The 17339-nt window shown below is 47.2% G+C and overlaps 1 protein-coding gene across 1 annotated transcript; it reads right to left on the bottom strand.

Moving 5' to 3' along the window:
- Nucleotides 1-785: 785 nt before the first annotated feature.
- ARL2 (ARF like GTPase 2) lies at nt 786-17301 on the bottom strand. The gene is made up of 5 exons (XM_073659530.1): nt 17146-17301; nt 16312-16422; nt 2996-3158; nt 2431-2511; nt 786-1337 (listed from the first exon to the last, which is right to left on the bottom strand). The coding sequence occupies exons 1-5, from the start codon at nt 17208-17210 to the stop codon at nt 1203-1205; spliced, it is 555 nt and encodes a 184-aa protein (XP_073515631.1). The 5' UTR covers nt 17211-17301; the 3' UTR covers nt 786-1202.
- Between the last annotated feature and the right edge of the window lie 38 nt (nt 17302-17339).

The raw sequence follows: 17339 nt of genomic DNA, 5'->3' as shown, positions 1-17339 counted from the left end.
AAAGTCTTACCCGCATGCGGCCTCCATCCACACATACAGCGGACCATCCAGCTTCAGTGAGGGGATGTCACGCTGGCCGCAACGCGCACGGAGGTGCCCCAAAGAGCCCTGCCGTGGCGTCTCCAGGAAGAAGAGGACCGGCCAGGGGAGGAACCTTATTGCTCCAGGTACCCTGTCTATCCCTCTGGGCAAGAGACCGCTCCAATATTCCTCCTGCAGGAACCTGATAGGTCTCCCATCATGGACAGGAAACCTAAACTGAGGCGGGAGAGAGGTGCCGCCCTTTTTAACCTGTAGGTTTCCTGTCCATGATGGGTGGATCCTCTATCTCGTGGTGCTGTCATGGGAGTACGAATAAATGTATATTTTCATTTCTAGGGCGCAGTCAGACGGCCGCGTTACTTGCGCGAGAATCGCATCGGAATCCTCAGACCGGACGGCGGATCTCCTGACCGGAGAGTGACAACTGCATAGAAATACATGCTGTCAGGCTTCGGTCAGGAGAGCCGCCGGCCAGTCCAAGGATTGCCATGCCAGCGCAAGTAACAGCCGTCTGACTGCCCCCTAAGGATGATTTTTCAAGCGGGCTTCAGAGCGGACCCACCTGAAAAATAAACAGATGAACATAGCAGCTGATCAGATTGCCACCTTCACTCCGGATGAGATCCTCTTAGATATCAGTAGACAATATAGGAGAGGATTGGTAACTCGTGACACAATTCGCTTTGCTCAGATGAGTGCCATTAATACATCCTGTAATTTATTCACAGAAGCAGAAACACAAATAAGATGTACACGGTTCATTTTAATGATCTAGAATGCCAATATTAATTTTTTGGGGTAAAAATATATTTTTCTGCCCCATGTTGTACAAGATTTATTAGATACTTAATGTTGGTTATAGCAACTCCAATCCTTCCTATGCAGGCAGAGGATTGTAATAAGTAGTTTAATTCTTCTTGTAGTCAATTTCAGGTGAAAAAACTCAAGTTAGCCTTATGCACTGATATCAGAGGGCACCAGGGGACTGGTATGGTAGAACGAGCTGTGATTCCTTAGAGACCAGTCATATCAATGACGACTTCTGCCTCTCGGCACGCTCATCATTTCATCACGTCTGAATGCCGTAGACACTGTATCAGTTGTAAGAAAAAGTTAATAAATAAAAAGGCCATATTCTCCTCCACTTCTTCCAGTATTATTCAGTCTGCAGTAAATATACGACAAGAGATATCGTCCAGTAACCAGTCTATTCCTATAAGGAGGTTTTCTCCAGTGACAGCACTACACCCTTGTATGCACCAATGATGGGTCTTGATGTTATCCAACTCCAACGCCTACAAGAAAATAGAAAGGGAACCCAAGGTTACTGCCTAGAGCCACATCAAGCATTAAAATATACCAGTAATGCTCTTTTCTTAAAGGGAGTTCTTCTGGCAAATGATACTGATGATCTATCTTACTCCCAAGATAGGTCAATATAAAATTGGTGGGGGTTTGACACCCGGCACCCAACACCCAACCACGATCAGTTATTAGTTCCAATCGATGTGTAGCAGCTGCTTATTGGTACTATTCTCTTGAATAAGAGCCAATGTGCAGTTCTCAACATTGGCCATTACTAGTGTTGAGCTCAAGCGGCCGTTACTCGAGTTTGCACCGAATATCTCGGGTGCTCGAGTGACATGTTCGAGTCCTCATGGCAAAACATGCGGGGATTGCCTGACATACACGTACAGTCCCTGCATGTTTTGTGGCGGTCTAACAGCCACGGAACATGTGGCTGCGGGGACTGGAACATGTCACTCGAGCACCCGCGATACTTGATGCATACCTGAGCACCCTCTGCAAGCTCAAGTAACGAGCACTTGCACGCATCACTAGCCGTTAGACATTACATTGACCTGCACAGTGCTCATCTGTTCAATGTTTACATCGAGCTGGCACCAAAGCTAATAATGACTGATCGGTGGAGGTGTTGGGTATAGACACCCGGCACCACCAGCGATCAGCCGAAATTTCCAATATAAGGCTAAGGTCACACCAACAGAGTCGGGTCGATAATGCTAATCAAACTCTAATCAGAGTGTAATTATAGTATGATCCGATGCTCTTGGAGGAGAAGATGTAGAAAGAAAATGTCTCCATTCTGTCAGTCTGCGGAAATCGGACTGCACATAGATGTCATCCGAGTGCTGTCTGATGTTTTTCATGGACTCATTGCTTTGCATGGCCGAGTTCGATCTGAATATAGGATCAGAGACAGTCATGCAGTGATTTTTTTTTTCTTTGGCATCTAAAAAGGATTTTGTTTAAGAATTCCTGTAGTTAACCCAGATAGCCTACATAGAGATTATTATGGAAACCTTGTTTTGGGACCATGCTGCTTTTCAGACACGATAAAAGTGTGAAATATTAGAAAGAACTCACCTCTCGGATAGCGTCTTTGGACAGTGCCCCAGGCAAATCTTGTTTATTGGCAAACACCAGTAATGTTGCTCCAGCCAACCTCTGAAACAAAACAAAGGACACATGATGACTAATATTGGGCAAGGACGGTGGCTCAGTGGTTAGCACTGCAGCCTTGCAGCACTGGGGTCCTGGGTTCAAATCCGAGCAAAGACAACATCAGCATGGAGTTTCTATGTTCTCCCCATGTTTGCGTGGGTTTCCTCCAGGTTCTCTGGTTTCCTCCCACACTCCAAAGACATACTGATAGGGAATGTAGATTGTGAGCCCCAATGGGGACAGGGATGACGATGTGTGTAAAGTGCTGCAGAATTAATGGCGCTGTATAAGTAAGATAAATGAATCACTTCCCCTGTCAGATTGAGAAGCCATATGAAATCTGAATTCATCACGAATTCTCTGCTCTATTGTAAAATTAATTTTTTATATCTTGTATCATTACAAACATCTCATAGGAATAGATGTACCACAGCTTCTATGTAACTTGGAGTAAGGGACGACATTCACCATGCACACACGTTCCTACCTCTTCCAATAAGAGCCCGGCTAGTTCTTGAGCGCAGTCCTGTAGGCGGGCACGGTCTGCGCTGTCTACCACCCAAATCAATCCATCGGTGCTCTCAAAGTAATTCCTCCAATAAGAACGCAAGGATTTCTGGCCTCCGACATCCCACATATTCAGTTTGAACCTATATGAAACAAATTAAGTCTCATTCATAAATACGCTTTTTTTTTTTTTTTTGCATACATGTGCTAACCAGAGCTGTGGAGTTGGTAAGCCAAACCTCTGACTCCTCGATTTCCATGCCACCGACTACAACTCCACGACTCCGACTCCCTCATACATGGCTCGTCTTTAAGTGATAAATTTAATGTAGCACAGTAAAATCTCAGCTAAAAGTCTAGACCCTTAGATCAGGAATAGGACATTTCATAACTTTCCCAAATTCTTGTGAAAAAAAATTTCCCCATAAAATGCATTGAACTACTGTACCCAATTTATTATATATTTTAGGAGTCGGAGTCGGTCCATTTTATACCGACTCCAACTCCACAGCCCTGGTGCTAACAACAGTTTTCAGAACACAAACACATTATAGTCTATGGGGCCAAGCACGAGCGGAGACATGTAAAAATTGAGCTTGATTTGCCGAACAAACACACATAAATGAATCAAGTAAAGGACAACATGCAGGTGCCAATCACAGATGTGCGAATTCAGACTAAGCAATGAATGAAGATAGAAAAAAAAAAAAGAAGAAGAGATGGAAAATGTGTGTATAGGAGGATTGTAACAACACAGCATTTATTATTAATTATGCCAGACGTATTATTCCATAGGTCAAGAGACATGAGCCATTGTTCATATGAGCCTGCATGCTGACTCTTGGTTTGTTAAATAAAAAAAAAAAAAAAAAAAACAAGAATCAACATGAAGGCTCATATGAACAATGGCTTATGTCTCTTGACCTACTGAATAATACGCCTGGCATAATTAGGCTAAGTGCCCACGATGCAGAAATGCTGCAGATTTTTTCCGCATCTCCCTGGCAGGAAGAACGCATGCGGATTGTACATACATTTTTCCTGCCAGGTAGAAGCGTTTGTCAAGCGTTTTTCATGCATTTCAGCATGAGGGTTATCAAGCACTTTTCCAAGCGATTTTAGCATTGCTTATAAAAGTGCTTGACAATATGGTCACACTATATAAATCCATGCAACCGGTATGGATTTATATAGTGTGACCAAGTTAATAGTTAAAAAAAAAGAATAAAAATGGTAAAATATAAATATTATACTCACCTTCCAATGGCCCCCGGTGTTTTCTCCGCTCTGTCCGGTCTGTTGTATGGGTCGCGGTGGTGTGAAAGGACCTGCCATGACGTCATTTAGTCATGTGACAGGTCACGTGGCCGATGACGTCAGCGGTCACGTGACCTGTCACATGACCAAATGATGTCATGGAAGGTCCTTTTAGACCATCGCGAGCTGTACAACAGACCGGACGGAGCGGAGAAAACACCGGGGGCCATCGGAAGGTAAGTATAATCTTTATTTTTTATTTTAAATTCTATTTTTAACAGGTTCTATGGTACCCGGGTCTGGATGAGAGTCTCCTCTTCTCCAGATCCGGGTACCGTCCGCACATAGAATCGCTTAATATCCGCATGTGCGCATGTGGATATTAAGCGATTCAATGCAAGTCAATGACGGCGATTACGCTGCGTGTCCGCAAAATTAATGGACATGCTGCGTATTTTTCCGCAATGATAATCTGCAGTGGAAATTTCCGCAGCATGTGCACAACACATGCGGATTATCATTGGGGACCATGCAGCACGTATTAACAAGCGTTTTTTAAGCTTTTTCGCTGCAGAAATTCCGCGGCAAAAACGCTTAAAAAAAGCATAGTGGGCACGCAGCCTTAAGAATATAAAAGGATATAATGTAACTCCAACTGTATATAAACATATAAGTGGCAGGATGATTTCATTATATACTTCTTTATCTGACTGTTCTCCGTAGTATGACCTAGCAGCACAGATCACCCAGTGTCCATGCTGCACACGGAGGCCTCATGCAGACGTCTATGCAAACTAGTGCAAGCACAGACCGCAATACACGGACATGCCATACGGCTACATTCACACGTTCAGTATTGGGTCAGTATTTATCCATCAGCATCTGTAAGCCAAAAGCAGGAGTGGAACAATCAGAGGTAAAGTATAATAGAAACACGTCACCACTTCTGTATTTATCACCCACTCCTGGTTCTGGCTTACAAATACTGATGGAAAATACTGAATGTGTGAGCATGGTAGGTCTCCAGATCTGAGCGTGACAGCTTCACATATATCCATGAGGCTGTGACACTTGGGTCAGGAGAGCCACGGCCGATCCGTGCCCGAACCGATTTATACAGACGTCTGCATGAGCCCTTATATAGTGAAAACCAGGAGGAGGAGAAGGAGAGCAGACTCGCAGTCCATCTAGAGTTTGAAAAATTGACATTAAAGACCTCGTTCAGATGTCTGCGTTTCATATATGTGTTCTATCCGTGTTTTCAGTTACAACACATACTCGTTACCATCTATGAGGCTATTCACACGTTCATTTTCCACAAAAAAACCCCATGAGTAGTGTTGAGAATTCCGATACTGTAATATCGGGTATAGGCCGATATTCGCAGTATCGGAGTTCCGATACTTTTACAATATCGAATACCGGAATCGGAAGTTCCCATAATGCCTGCGCTCGGCAGTGTCTCTGAAGGATGACAAGCTGGATGGCAGCGCTCAGCTGCGATCCAGCCTGTCATCAGAATGCCATCCCAGCGTGGGAGAATTCTCCTGATTGTTTAAAAGCCGGCGCGCGGTAAAAAGCTGGCGGCTTTTAAACAATCACACAGCCCAATACTGCTTCCCCGCAGCCTCCCACCCCGATCCTCCGCTCCCCCCGCCACCTCCCATCTCGATCGTAAGTTAGGACCGGGCGGGGAGCACAGCACCAAGGAGCGGGGAGTGAAGGACCCGGGCGGGGAAGCCGGCAATGAAAAGACTTCACCGCCGGCTTTCCCGTTCTGTGCTGCGGTCTCCCACCGGTTATTTCAAATGAACAGCGGAGGTATCAGGTGATGCTGATCAGCAGTTCATTTGAAGTAGCCGCGGTGCCCTCAGAGGGTTCATGTGAGTTCATGCTGGACTGCATTGCATGAACTCACATGAACTTTCCCACGGCCGCACAGGTCAGCCTCACCTCCCAGACCATCAGATCGGTCATGATTGGGGTGTGCGCGGTGTCTGTGCGATGTCTGCGGGTGTGTGCGTGCAGGCAGACATAGGCCGATGTGACACTACTACTCCTCCCATCGGCCTATGTCTGTCCCCCGTCCACACGTGCCAGCAGGATCAGCTCGATGGGAGCAGTAGTTCCCATCAGCCTGATCCTGCTATTTAAACTGCCCCATGTTATTTTTGCCCCTATACGTGTTTTATTCCTTTAGGCCCCCATATTTTTTTTTTTTGTTTTTGGTCCCCAATAAATTTTAAATACATGTCATTGGTGGCCAGTGGTTACCTAAAATAAATTAGTTCATACATTACTTGTCCCCGATCGCCACCTAAAATAAAGTAAAAAATAAAAAACTACACCTATACTCACCTAGATACCTAATTCCCTGAAGCCATCGATCTCCTGTAGTAAAATATAAAATAATAAACCACAACCTTATCCTTACCCCTCCGTAGTAGTCCACGAGTGTCCCACGATGATCTCCAGTTTAGAGCAGCCACATAGAATGTGACCGCTCTGAACCGCTGCCGCCGCTAGAATGACGGGGCCGTAAAGCAGCCCCATCACTGCATAAGCGGGTTCGCCGGAGTTCAGGCAGCGCTGCTCCGGTCAGCTCCTTTACGGCCCTGCTGTACCGTGAGAAATTCCCACGGTACAGCAGTGCCGTAAAGGAGGTCTCCGGAGCAGCGCTGACTGAATGCACTCCGGTGACCTCAGTCAGTGGCTCCCACTGCCGGGAGCGGACGTGTTCCCGGCAGTGTGAGCTTACAGCAGCCATGCACAGCTGTCACCATCTCCAGATGTGACAGCTGTGCATGGGAGATCAGCGCAGGAACGTGGACAGGTAACTATTTTTTTTTTTAGTAAACTAAGAATTAAATAAAATGGTGTGTTTTATTTCAAATAAATTATTTTTTTCTGGGTGTAGTGTGTGTTTTTTCTTTTTAACACTTTGTAGGTTAGTAATGGGGGTGTCTTATAGACGCCCATCATTACTAACCTGGGCTTCATGGCAGCTGGCGCTGACATGAACCCCACCACTATTACCCCCTGCCACCGCACCAGGGCAGCGTGGAAGAGCGAGGCTAAGTGCCAGAATTGGCGCATCCTATGGATGCGCCATTTCTGGGGCGGCTGGTGTTTCTAGGCTGGGAGGGGGCCAATATTCATGGCACCCTTCCTGGGCTATTAATATCAGCCCCCAGCTGTCTGCCTAGCCTTTGCTAGCTATTAAAATAGGGGGGACCCCACGTCATTTTTTTGGGGGGCCCCATTTTAATAGCTAGTAAAGGCTAGGTATTCAGCTGGGGGCTGATATTAGTAGCCTGGGAAGCTCCGTGGGTATTACCCCCTTCCCAGGCTTCAAACATCTGCCCCAGACGTCTGCTTAACTGCCGCTAGAGACTGAAATTATGGGGGATCCCACGCCAATTTTTTTGTAATAAATCCTTTATTTTAACACTAAAGGACTCTTGAGGGGTTAATAAAGATGCAGTCCCTAAATTATGATTTATTTTTTAATTAATTTTTCCCAAAAATTTTGACGTGGGCTTTGCCATATTTTTGTATGCCAGCCAGGTACAGCTTCCAGAAACGGGCTGCCCCCAACTCCCAGCTGCCTATTTGTACCTGGCTGGACACAACAATATAGGGAAGCCCCCTTTTTTTATTATTATTATTTCATGAATTTCATGAAATAAGTTAAAAAAAAAAAAAAATACGTGGGGCTTCGCCCTATTTTTGTGTCCAGCCAGGTACAACTAAGCAGCTGGGGGCTGGAATCCACAGCGCAGGGTGGCCCAAGCTTTGTGGGGCCCCCCTGCTGCGAACTGCAGTCCGCAGCCACCCCAGAAAATGTTGCATTCATAGAAGCGCCATCTTCTGGCGCCGTATCCAGCTCATCCAGGGCCCTGGTGCGGTGGCTCACTGGGTAATAAAGGGGTTAGGGCCAGCTTTGTATTATAAGCTGGCCCTAAGCCCGAAATTCATGGGGTCACGCCAATATTAGATATGACCGCCATGAATTTCTAGTAAAGTATTTAAAAAAAAACACAACACCCAGAATAAAGTCTTTTAATTGAAATAAACACATAATTCTTTATTGTTCTAAATTAAACCATACTTACCATCACGCCCATTCCAGCTGAAGCCAACGATCTCCTGCGATAAAAGAAAAATAATAAAGCAACATCATCCTTACCTTTCGATGGTTCCCAGGACAGCTCCAGCTCTGCTACATCGAGTTGACAGGATGGATCGCAGCAGAAAGCTGCCATCCAGCCTGTCATCCCGCAGACACTGAGAAGAGCAGGCATGCTTGCGCTCCTCAGTGTCAGGCTGTGACGGCTTTTCATGTTTCACTGTGAGCACTGTTCCCATCGATTTGGGCAACCACCTCCCCCAATACATTCTACATTATTCTTAGTTGTTTTCCTTCATGTAGAATTAACCTACAAGGAAAGAAAGGGTTTATTTTTAATCCGATATTTGTGTCCCATTGACTTGCATTGGTTTCCAGTATCGGAATCGTCGATATCCGATATTTTTTGGGTATCGGCCCGATCCAATCCGATCCGATATTTCCTGATATCGGAAGGTATCGCTCAACACTACCCATGAGACTCCATTTTTGATTGAAAAAAAAAGTGTGTGCGTGTGATAGATATATATATATATCTATGGGATTGAGGCCTGTATGTGAATTCCTGCACTGCAGATTTCACTGCAATCATTTTTACAACTGAAAATGGGTCCTATTGACCTAAGTTTGTTTCAGATGAATATGACAGCTACAAACCTTTACACAACTTGTGAATTTACCCTAAGGATAACATCATACATGCAGAGGCTACAGGGTGTTAGGACAATGTTTACAGAGACCTATCCAAATTGGATCGATGGCAGTGGTTACTCTAAAATTAGAGAGAAACTGTCAGACTGAATATAGTGTGATCTGTCAGCTCCTCCCGGCCTGAAGAGTTGTGGGAATAGATTCAGTACAGCAGATATAGAAAAAAGGGAGATATCATATTTTGCAGATTATAAGACGCACCCAAAATTTTGGGAAGGAAAAGATCCTAGTTACTTACCGGTAACGGGATTTTACAGCGCCCATGACCTGAGAGAGGGTATCCGCCCACCAAGGACAGGAACCTACTGAATAAAAAGGCGGTACCTCTCTTCCGCATCAGTTTTTGTTTCAGAGCATGAGCGGGCCTCCGAAAAATAGGTTAGTACACAACTACCACCAAACATTTTTTTTATAAAACACCCTTAGAAGTGCACACCATAAGTGATAGAGGGGAGGGAATCAATAGGTTGCTGTCATGGGCTTCGTAAAATCCCTTTACCGGTAAGTAACTAGGATCTTTTCACCTTCTCCCATGACAGCACCACCTGAGAGATCAGACACCAGAGGGAGGGATCACCGCTTGCAACACCTTCCTCCCAAAGGACAGATCAGTAGAAAGAGGAAAGGTCAAGACGGTAATCCTTGTAGAATGTAGAGGGGGGGGATGACCAAGTCTCCGCCTTACATATGATGTCGATGGGCACATTCGCCTTCTCAGCCCAGGAAGCAGCTATGGCCCTGGTGGAGTGGGCCTTCAGGTTCTCTGGAACTGGTAGATTGCTAGAGGAGTACGCTAAACCAATGGAGTCCCTGACCCATCTAGCTATGGTCTCCCTCGTAACCTTAAGCCCTTTCCTAGCCCCCTGAAATGAGATGAATAAGGCGTCACTTTTCCTCCAGGCCTTCGTCACCTCCAAATGTCGGACTAATACCCTCTTTACATCTAAAGTGTGAAGCCTTTGTTCCTCTGAATTTCTAGGATCAGGATAGAAGGAAGGGAGAGTAATTACTTGTGTCCTATGGAATTTGGAGGCTACTTTTGGAAGATAGGCCGGGTCTGGTCTTAAGCTTACTCTATCCATAGACACTTGAGTGAACGGATGGTTTACTGACAGCGTGTGCAGATCACTAACCCTACGAGCTGACATTAGTGCTACCAGCATGACTGTTTTTAAGGTGAAAACTTTCTCCATGGGCTCAAAGGGAGGCTTGGTTAGCGCCTCCAGAAGCAGATTAAGGTCCCAAGGAGGCATCCTTGGAGTAGGGATGGGTCTAGATCTAGTTATATAGTGCCTCCAGAGCTGATACTTGTACCTTAAGGGTACTGGTGGCTAACCCCATGATTAAGCCCTTCTGAAGGAACTCCAGGATGGCCCCAATAGGAACCCTCCCTTGGGCGGACTGACCCGAGGTAGACAGAAATTTAGCCCAGGTTCTGCCAAAGATTCTAGTAGTCACCGGCTTCCTACTTGCCAGTAGAGTAGCAACTAGACCTGGAGAAAACCCCTCCTGTGTTAGTAGTGACCTTTCAAAATCCAGGCCGTCAAATGCAGGCCCGATCTTTGGGGATGGAAGACTAGGCCCTGCCTGAGGAGATCTGGGGTGTCCGGAAGGACCCATGGATCCGCTTGGGACATTCTCTTTATCCAAGTGAACCATGGTCTCTTGGGCCAAAAAGGGGTGATCAATATAACCCTCGCCTGTTCTTCTCGGATCTTCCTCAGGATAGTAGGAATCAGCATTAGAAGGGGAAATGCAAAGGCCAGGGTAAAGTTCCAGAGAATTTGCAGCGCGTCCACAGCAAAAGGCTTCTCCTTTGGATTTAGGGAGAAAAAGATTTTGGTTTTCTGATTGCGTTTGTTTGCAAACAGATCTATCTGAGGTTGCCCCATCGGGCGACAATCTGTTGGAATAGCGCTGGATTCAATGCCCATTCCCCTTGTTTCAAAATGTGCCGACTTAGAAAATCGGCTCTTACGCTCTCTTCTCCTCTTATATGCAGCGCCGAGAGCATAAATAGAGGACTCTCTGCAAAATGAAGGCTCAGTTCTGTCACTAACATCAGAGGAAGGGATCTTGTTCCCCCGACGATTGATATAGGCGACTGTTGTTCGGTTGTCCGACATTATCCGGAAGTGTTGACCCCGAATTTGAGAACTGAACTCTACTACCGCTTTTCTGACTGCCAACAGCTCTCTCATGTTGGAGGAGAGACCCATCTCGCTGTCTGACCAGAGGCCCTGTATTGAATGATCTCTCAGGTGAGCTCCCCAGCCTTCTGCGCTTGCGTCTGTCAATCGTATCTGACACCTGGAATGACCAAGGAACCCCCAGAGATAGATTTACCAGATTCATCCACCAATCCAGCGAGTTGATTACCGAACTTAAAAGGGATATTCTTCCATCCAGGTGATCTCTGAGCAGTCTGTCTGCTGTCAGGATCTCCTGCTGTAGACGTCTGGAAACTGAGCCCACTGTACTGCTGGGATACAAGATGTCATCGTACGAAATAGAGACATTGCATTTCTCAGGGTCATGGATGGATTGCTGATTACGCGTGAGATGAGGGAATTGATCCTCAATTTCTTGTCCTCTGGCAGACGACAAGTCTGGTTCTCGGAGTCTAAAACGAGACCCAAAAAGGACTGAACCTTTTTTGGTTCTAGTCTCGATTTTTCTAGATTTAAAATCCATCCCAAACCATTTAGACTGGCCATGACTTCCGCCAGAGCCAGTGCACAGAGTTGTTTTGATCTGCTCACCACCAAAAAATCGTCCAGGTAAGGGATGACTAGGATATCCTTCTCCCTTAGATGTGCTGTGACTTCCAGGATAATCTTTGTGAAAACCCTTGGAGCCATGGAGATGCCAAAGGGAAGAGCTGCAAACTGAAAATGCTTTATGTGCTTGCCAAAATGTACAGCTACCCTCAGATACTGTTGGTGTGCAGGAAAAATTTGGAAGTGGTAGTAAGCATCCTTCAAATCGAGGACGCACATGTAACACTCTGGAAACAACATCTTTATGGCTGATTTTATTGACTCCATCTTGAATGGCCTGTAAATAAAATGGTCGTTCGGCTTCTTCAAGTTGACAATGGTTCTGAAGGAGCCATCCGGTTTCTTTATTAGGAAGAGATTTGAGTAAAACCCTCTCCTTTGCTCGGGTACTGGTGTTTCTACTAGAACCCCCTTCACAACCAGAGCGAGTACTTCCTGCTGCAGAGCCATCTGTTCTCTTAGGCCTCTTGGGGCTGAAATCCTGACGGTGTCTCTGGGAATGGTTTTGAATTCCAACTTCAGCCCCTTCCCGATTATCCCTAAAATCCAGGCGCTGGATGAGATCTTTTCCCAGGCGGGAAGGAAGTGGGATAACCTTCCTCCTACCTGGGGAGGCCCGTCACTTAGTGGCTTTTTTACTCTTGGAGGATGGACCCCCGAACATGAAGCCTCTGTTATTCGGCTTCCTGTCTCTCCAACTACTCTGGTCTCGGGAAAATTTGCTCCGATTATATTTCCTTTTCCGAAAGGAGGTCTTATATGGGGGAACAGATACAGTAGGAAACCCTTGTTTCTTGTCCGCGGCCTTATCCAGGATGTCATCAAGGCCTTCCTGAAAAGAAAGCCCACTTCGCAAGGGATTGAGCAGAGTTTTGATTTTGACTGCACATCTTCTGGCCAGCTCTTGAGCCATAATGCCCTACAGGCTGCATTGGAAAGGATTGCTGACCTGGCAGCCAGCCTAACTAAATCTGCCGATGCATCCGCAAGGAATGCAGCCGCCCCCTACATAAGAGGAAGACCCAACAGAATTTTATCTCTAGGGACATTCCCTTTGATCTGGTCCTCTAACTGCTATACCAAGATCATCATAGACCTGGCAGTGCAGGAGGCCGCCACTGCCAAATTCAGAGCCCCTGCTGAGGACTCCCAGGCCTGTTTTAGAAAAGACTCCGCCTTTTTAATCGAGCGGATCTTTGAGGGCCCCCAAATCCTCAAAAGGCAGTGTGGATCTTTTCGAGGACTTCGAGATGGCCACATCAATTTTAGGGGTTTTGTCCCACTTAACTGCGTCCTCCTCTTCAAAAGGGTACCTCCGCTTAGAAGAAGAAGGCAGCTGGCCCTCTGTCTCTGTTTTTTTCCACTCCCTATCTATATGTCACGCTGTCTCTGTATACTGGAGGTAGGGGGCCTAAGCTGGGGCCCTGACTAATCCCTCAACCTGGAGGTACTGTTAAAGGTACAGAGGTCCAGGCCGCCAGCGTAACCCCTACCTCCTGAGGATCCCTGCACCTAAGTAATCTAGTCCTGAGAAGGACCCCGATCACAACAAAAGGGGACAAGTAATAATATGCCCACACACAGTACTTAGACGAACGAGACAGTACAAGGGAAAAACCAAAACCACCTTGCATACAAAAACTACACAACTACAACAGAGGGAACACCAACGGGAAAGGAGATAAATGATAAAGCGAGGAAGGGAAAAAACACTCCAAATACACTTATCTCAGAAACTCCAAATACCACGATCCGCTCTGTTAGTCTGCATGAAATGCTTTCACCGACACTTCCCAAACAGACCAGCAGGCATTTGAAGGAGTCTCACTACAGCAGCATTGATTGCAGCTGGGCGAGGCTGGACCTCGTCTAGCACAGAGAGAGAGAGAATTAACTCCCTCACTGCCGAAAAACACAAAGCACCAACAAGTCAGCTGCGAGAAGTCAGGCTGTGTAATCGTGACGATCTTCGTGGCGACACACCCGTGACACTATAAGAGTCTTAAGCCTCTCATTAACTGGGAATGTGTGTCTCTTCTTCTGATCTAAGCCCCCAAACATGACGTCCTGAACTGTTCTGGGAGCCTTGGCATCGGCAATACCCATAGTTACTCTAATAGCCTTGACTAATCTTTCAGTATTGTCAAAAGAAAAACATTGCCTACCCCCTCCATCATCATCCGAAGACTCTGAAGAAGACGATGACGAGAAGTCAGAGGGGGAAGGAGATTCCTTCGCGATACGGGACTCTACTGATTCTTCTGAGTCAGAGGTAACCCGTTTCTGCTTTCTCTTCTTACATGAGGTCAAGTTCTTTAAGGCAGGGTTCCCCAACTCCAGTCCTCAAGGCCCACCAACAGGTCATGTTTTCAGGATTTCCTTAGTATTGCACAGGTGATGGAATTATTGCCTGTGCAGGTGATGCAATTATCACCTGTGTAATACTAAGGAAATCCTGAAAACATGACCTGTTGGTGGGCCTTGAGGACTGGAGTTGGGGAACCCTGCTTTAAGGGATCCTTGACCTCCATCTGGATTAAGGTTTTTAAATCCATAGAAAAGCTAAGGGATTCCTCAGCTATAGTTTTCTGGATACAGTCAGAGCAAAAGGTCTTAGCGTAGGAGCTGGGAAGGCTAACTTTACATAACGCACACTCTTTATTCTTAGAACTACTCTTTAGGTTCCTAACAACCAGAAAGAAACGAAAAGAGAAAAAAACAGAGAAGAGCACATTACTAAAGTGAGCTTCCACGAAGATCACTCACCACACTGCCGTTCAGACTAGGGTACCGGAGGCGGTGGTTGTCGTTCACATGAAAGCTCCCATCTGGCGGAGGTGGACTCTCGAGATGATTTCTTCTGACCGGTTCTGCTGGTACTCGTACAGCCCCCACTGCTGTGGCTCTGATGATGGGAAGACTCCCGTTGCTCTGGTTGTCTTACATTCTGCTTGAGCTGTTTACGCAGTTTAGGCGGCTGTGGCTGCTGCTGTTCCTCCTGCTGCGGCGGTGACAGCTGCTGCCCAGGTGACTGCGGCTCCTCCCTCATGATGAAGGGGATGCAGACACCGCCATCATGTCCGCTTCCCATCTCTATAAAGCATATGGGGGGGCTCCACCTCCTTTGGGCCCCTCCCCTTCCGGCTGGCAGCATGCTCTCTCCCTCTCTTTTTTTTATATATACATATTATACATTAGTCAGCTGGCGCGCTACGCCGCAGGATCCCTCCTGCGCAGCCTCAGTGGCTCCCGGCGCGCTTGCGAACGGAGATGCGTCATGTTGAATCGCGAATCGCACCCCGCGCAAGCGCAGACCCGGGCTTCCGGCGCACTCGTGCCAGGGTGCGACGCGACCCGCGAGTGCGCAGCCCGGACTTCCGGCGCGCTACGTCACAGGGCGCGACGCAATCCTGCACATGCGCAGACCTGGAAGGCCTGCCGGCGCGCTCAGCCCCGGCCCTCCGTGCGTGCGCAGCCCCGGCCCAGGACCTGGCGCACGCGGGAGAGGACCCCGGAAGGAACCCCCCCACGCACGCAGACCCAGGTACCAGCAAGATGGGGCTGAGAACAGAGGTCCCATCTGCTGCGTCATCACGGCCTCCAGGCCGCATCGATCCCAGGATCCACGTTCCAGGCCCCACGATCAGGTATGCGAGGCACCACCTAGAGAGGCTCCCAACAAGGACAGGAACCAAAACTGATGCGGAAGAGAGGTACCGCCTTTTTATTCAGTAGGTTCCTGCCCTTGGTGGGCGGATACCCTCTCTCAAGTGGTGCTGTCTTGGGAGAAGGGGAAAATATGAAAAAAAAAAATGTTAAAATAAAATGGTCCGTTTTAATGGTAGCTTATCGGAGGGGGCAGCAGAGCGGGGTCGCAGGAGGCAGGGTCGCTGCTTCATCCCGGCAGTGGCAGGAGTGGGACGATGCTGCGGGCCCTGGGCTGGGAGGAGAGGGCGTCCAGGCAGTGCGAGGCTGCGGGTCTTCAGGTCTCATAAGAGGTTGGCGCCGATGAGCGGAGTCCCTTTTCCCATTGATTTCCCTGCGGTGAGCTTTGGGAAAATGGCGGTCTCCGGTGACGCATGCGAAGATTGAGATCTCAATTTGAGCATGCGCCACCGGAAGCGGCCATTTTCCTGAAGCCCACTGCAGGGAAATCAATGGGAAAGGGGACTCTGATCATGGGCACCAAGATCTTATGAGAGCCCAAAGCCCGCAGCATCGCCCCACTCCAGACACCGCTGGCCTCCTGTGACCCCGCTGCACCTCCGGTAAGCTACCTTCGGATTATCAGACACACACACATTTTTCTCCCAAATTTGGGGTGGGGAAAAAAAGTACATCTTATACTCCAAAAAAATATAGTACATTGTTGATGCAAGTGTGTACAGCATATATGCCGTATATATAGTGGTACATTACCCTCTGTGCTCCAGAGTTTTGATGTTGAATCCTAAAGTTGGGGAAATCGTGTTTATATCTTCACCATTAAATTTCTTCAGGATTGTGGTTTTACCAGCGTTATCTAAACCTCTAACAATGAGTTAAGGAAAAAAGAGCATAAAAGAAAAGCAAACTAGCGCTACAAAAGTTTTATCAAAACTACAACAAGAAACCCAGAAAATTATCCAGAGGTATAATCAGGGTCTCTACCCCTACTATATGCTGCGCTCAGATGGGGCAGCAAAAAACCCAGTGACAGATTCTCTTTAAAGAAGACTAGTTACTTGCCATAAACATACAGGCCCCAATTCATCAAAGCCAGAAACGTAGATGCCGGTACTGATGAGGGCGCGTCTGTTAACGAATCTGGAGCGTCTGAGAAGTGACGTGCGCCTCGCCACAAATCTTACTCCAGTCAAGGACTGGAGTGAGACTTCTGGCATAAGGAACAACTTGGATCATCAGGAGTTAGACTAGTTGTTGCGTCACGCCTTCGTTACACTCACTCTGATGAAACTGAGCAAAACTGGGGTGAAAACGTCAAAAGTCAACATTTTTGACTTTTTGGTACATTTGACAAATGTACCTTAACAAAAACGCAGCAAAGCCTGCTTTTTTGGTGCTGATTCTTTACTGCCAAGAAAGCAGGTTTTGCCTGCAGAAAACGCAGCAAAAACGCACTGTGTACACAAAGCCTTACTCTACCGCTCCCCTTTCCCCATCTATGTAGTCAGACCCTCCCTGCTTCCTATAGCACCCAGCCATAACCGGCCTCCACAGTCCCTCCCTGGTCCCTGCCACAGCACAGGATACAGCATGAGCAGCCGCACCTCCCGCTCCTTCTGCTTCATCTTCTTCAGGATGGTCAGCAGCCCCATGTCACCGGGAATTCGCTTCCTACAAAGCAGCAAGTCTGTAGCGGACTACCATCAGCCAATCACAGGCCGCATAGCGATCACGTGATCAACAGTTCCCTAGAGAGAGCGGACCTATTATAAACGCTGTTA

This window comes from Phyllobates terribilis, unplaced genomic scaffold (assembly GCF_046119375.1).
Source record: "Phyllobates terribilis strain yellow unplaced genomic scaffold, ASM4611937v1 Scaffold_13__5_contigs__length_258822181, whole genome shotgun sequence".
Classification (NCBI taxonomy): Eukaryota; Metazoa; Chordata; class Amphibia; order Anura; family Dendrobatidae; genus Phyllobates; species Phyllobates terribilis.
This window is presented reverse-complemented; position numbering and strand designations above follow the sequence as displayed.

Excerpts from the sequence above, each read along its gene's own strand:
- ARL2 (XM_073659530.1), bottom strand. The coding sequence starts at position 17,210 with ATGGGGCTGCTGACCATCCTGAAGAAGATGAAGCAGAAGGAGCGGGAG. Across the intron at positions 16,423-17,145 it reads GAGGTGCGGCTGCTCATGCT|AGGTTTAGATAACGCTGGTA; the intron begins GTATCCTGTGCT and ends ACTCATTGTTAG. Across the intron at positions 3,159-16,311 it reads AAAACTCTGGAGCACAGAGG|GTTCAAACTGAATATGTGGG; the intron begins GTAATGTACCAC and ends TGTTTCATATAG.